Source organism: Suricata suricatta, chromosome 10 (assembly GCF_006229205.1).
Source record: "Suricata suricatta isolate VVHF042 chromosome 10, meerkat_22Aug2017_6uvM2_HiC, whole genome shotgun sequence".
Lineage (NCBI taxonomy): Eukaryota > Metazoa > Chordata > Mammalia > Carnivora > Herpestidae > Suricata > Suricata suricatta.
In genome coordinates, this window is record NC_043709.1 from 64,747,098 (window position 1) to 64,751,287 (window position 4,190).

Here is a 4,190-nt window from a genome sequence, read left to right on the forward strand (position 1 = left end):
TAATGTCTAAATGCCACTTTTGATGGAGAATTTGAAAGCAGGCTTTAAACAAAAGTCACTGCATGAAAGAAAGACTAGGTATACAAATCATTGCATTGGACAAGTTATGTAATTTATGATACTCATTTTTCGATTGGCAAAACGGAGTCAGTAATAACTTCCCTTATTCTATAGCCCCACTACAAAATTCACACTCACACCCACACACACCACCACCACCCCAACACACACACACACACACACACACACACACGCACACACACAGAGTCATCATTTAATTTTGTCCCAAAGGCTCAAATTAACAATATATATGTTAATGTTTATTCTCAATGATAAAATGTTGAAGAAAAACCAAGTGATGTTATGAAGCAATTATGAACCTTATGAAGGTTTTGAAATGAGGCAAGCACAGATTGGAGAATTGAGGGGAGGAGGCAAATGTGAAATATGCTCGTACCAACCTGCTACAACGTATAAAACATACACAGAGAATACTGCTGACAAAACAACGTTCAGTTGAGGGGGATTGAATAAATTAGTCATGGACTAGGTCCAAACAAATTTGCAAATTCCCCTAAACATCTTTTAAAATTTGTTATGTTCCTTTATTTTTGAAAGAGACAAAGACAGTGCATGAGCAGCAAGGGGCAGAGAGAGACAGAGACAGAATTTGAAGAGGCTCCAGGCTCTGAGCTGTCAGCACAGAGCCCGACATGGGGCCCAAACTCATGAAAATGAGATCATGACCTGAGCTGAAGTCAGATGCTCAACCAACTGAGCCACCTAGGTGCCCCAACCTCTGCTGTCTTTAAGGTCGAGTAACAGCTATTTGGAAATATCAAGTGAGTTTGAAACCGAACACTAGACAGGAAGAAGGGATTCCAGGTGGTCAAAAAGGGGATATGTGAAATCTAAATAACTAGGAGTGCATGCATACAGGACCCCTACCTCTGTAATTGAGTGTAATCAAGAGAAGCTTCAAGTCCATTCCTGTATTTATTTCTAGGAAGCACCCTCCTTAGATGGCCTTAGGAAACCACAGCACCATCACGGAGTTCATCCTCCTTGGGTTGCCAGCTGACCCCGACATCCAGGCATTGCTCTTTGTGCTCTTCCTGGGGATTTACCTCCTGACCCTAATGGGGAACCTAATGATGCTGCTGGTGATCAGGACTGATTCCCACCTCCAAAAACCCATGTATTTCTTCCTGAGTCATCTCTCCTTCGTGGATCTTTGCTTTTCTTCAGTCACCGTGCCCAAGCTTCTGGAGAACTTACTGTCTAAAACAAAAGTCATTTCAAAAGAGGGATGTCTGATTCAAGCGTTCTTTGTGCTTGACATTGGAGGAACAGAAGTTTTACTGCTGTCTGCCATGGCCTATGACCGCTATGCCGCCATCTGCCACCCTCTGCTCTATGGCCAGATGATGAGCAGCCAGGTGTGCGTGAGGCTGGTATGGGCTTCATGGAGCCTGAGTTTCCTGGATGCAGTTATCAACATCCCCCTGGCTACGGACTTGAACTTCTGTGAGACCCGTACCATCTCTCACTACAGCTGTGAGCTGCCCTCTCTCTTCCCTTTGTCCTGCTCTGATGTCACCAGCAATGTCACTGTCCTGGTCATCTCTTCACTCCTGCATGGCTTTGGAACATTCTTACTGATCTTCATCTCTTATGCTCTCATTGCGTCCACTATCCTGAGCATCAGCACCACCACAGGCAGAAGCAAGACCTTCTCCACCTGCTTCTCCCACCTTGTCACAGTGAGCTTCTTCTATGGATCTGCTCTCCTCCGTTATCTCCTGCCAACCTCAGGCTCACCTCTGGAACTCATCTTCTCCATACAGTATGGTGTGGTCACTCCTCTAGTGAATCCCCTCATCTATAGCCTGAAAAACAAAGAAGTAAAGGCAGCTCTGAGAAGAACTTTGGAGAAATGTTTGCAATGGCATAGGTAGCAAGCTACAAAGAGATGATGAATTAAGAAGGAACTACAGCCTTCGAGATATCTGATGGGTTGACACTCAAATCTTCTGATGGCCCACTGTTTTAGAAGTCAAAAGATACTTCATAAAACTGAAGAAAGAGACACAAAGATACCTTGAGGTGGGTTCAGCATAGAAGGTGGTTCAGATTAAATCTGGCTCAAAGGCAGAGAAAGGGAATATATAGTCTACTTGATTATAAGTTTTACTTAATCATACTTTATCTCTGTATTGTTTTAAGGACACTGAGTCGGAAAATGCATGTGTATTGAATGACTTCTTAGAATTACAGGTACAGAAAGCCACTTAAAATGATAAGATTTCACCAAAACTGAGTCACAGGGAAAGAACAGTTATAGACATAGGATCTGTGGAGACATTTGAGCTTTGGTTGGGAAGCCCCCACTAAAATTCAGGATGGCACAAGTGACAGGTCAGTGATTTGGGTGATACCAAGAACTCTATTGTTGTGCCTTTGGAGTTATAACATGAAGAGAAATATGGCTCATGCTATGGTGAGACACAAAAACTTAGCCCTCTGATACAGTTCACCTACTTTAAGCTTAGTTTTTCCATCCAGCCACCTTAGGGAATGTGAGGGATTTTAGTCAATTGTTCAGGAGTAATTTCCTTTGCATTTACTTTAGCCCGGGTTTATGAAATATGCAGTGTGTGCATTATAATTCACCAGATGTGTATCTTCTGAGAAATTGTTCCATGCTATTGATGATTGTCCTCCAAATAGAGTTAACTGTGGTAACTTATACTCATTCAGTGTTATTTTCTGTCCAGCAATACTGAGACACCTAATGATACATGCTATTGATGAGGGGCAGAAGCAGGAAAATGTTTACCCCTCGCTGAAAGCAGATCTATAGTCTGTGCAGTTCTGATTAGGGCAACTATGTGCTGATTGTTACCTTCTTTAAGGTTCTCACAACTGCCTGTATGGTACTGATAGTCAATGTCAAACTGAATGATAACCACCAGAGGAATCTTGCAAAAATACTGTTATGAGTAGAAATTCAAAGAAATTTGTAATCTGATACTCCCTGCATGCTCTCTTCCCTTTGATTCTAAACAGATGACCACCAGCCTCTTCACACAGTGAAAGTGCAGCACTTTCTGCCCATGGGCCCTGTCCCCATCCACTAAATAAATTCAATAAGTTGCACCATACAATGTGTCAAGACTTCTTTCTTGACCTGTGCTCAACAACCCTGCATCATTTTCATTAATGGGTTAAAACACCTTAGTTCCATTGTACTTTATTTCTTTATTGACATATATTATCATCAAACATTATCAGTATCAAATCATGCACTAATTAATAACACATCTGTATTTCCAATTATTTGTTAGAATAAGAAAGCAGATACATTAAAGTAAAGATGATGATTGTCAAAAAATAACCCCATCACCCACATTTAGGTATATTTTCTTCAAATATCTCTCATACATAAAGACTTTTTTTAATGTTTATTTATTTATTTTGAGAGAAAGAGTGCAAGCAGGGGAGAGGAAGAGAGGGTGGGGAGAGAGAATCCCAAGCAGGCTCCACACCATCAGCACAGAGCCTGACACAGGGCTCAATCTCACGAACCCATGAGATCGTGACCTGAGCCTAAATCAGATGCTTAACCAACAGAGCCAACCAGGCATCCCAAGACTTTAGTGTAATCCATTTATTGAGCAGGGCCAGTGCCATGGCAAACATACATGAAACTCTTATTTTCTCCAGTTTTTTCATTTCACTGGGCTGTATTATCTCCATTTCCTTCCCCATCCCATCCACCCCCATCTCTCAGCTTTTCCAGTTCTTCTCTCTCTGGCTCAGAGAGGCACAGAAGAAAGATCAGCAAGTCTACTACTGAAGTAGATGTCTAACAGAAATGAGTTCACAAGTATATTCTGCTTGCAAGCGCTCTCTGCTTCTGTGAGTTCTTCTTTTAAGATCCCATTCATGTGGATTCCTCAAATGAAAAGCAATCCTGACTTCCCTCATGAGAAAACAAGGCAATGACTTGTCACCACAATGAATGAATAAGGCCAATGAAATGAACTCCCTCCCCAATTTGTTCCCAACCCAAACATTTTAGATAGCCAGGGAAGGAGGGGCTTGGGAAGAACTAATGTAGCATCATAGCCTTGAAAAGGGGGTCCAATGACATTTATTGAGAGATATTATCAAATGGAGGGTATTTA

At 41.8% G+C, this 4,190-nt stretch overlaps 1 protein-coding gene across 1 annotated transcript; it reads left to right on the forward strand.

Moving 5' to 3' along the window:
* The first annotated feature begins 1,019 nt into the window (after positions 1-1,019).
* Positions 1,020-1,958, forward strand: LOC115305425 (olfactory receptor 8S1-like). Its single transcript, XM_029955670.1, has one exon. The coding sequence runs from the start codon at positions 1,023-1,025 to the stop codon at positions 1,956-1,958; it is 936 nt and encodes a 311-aa protein (XP_029811530.1). The 5' UTR covers positions 1,020-1,022.
* Positions 1,959-4,190: the final 2,232 nt, after the last annotated feature.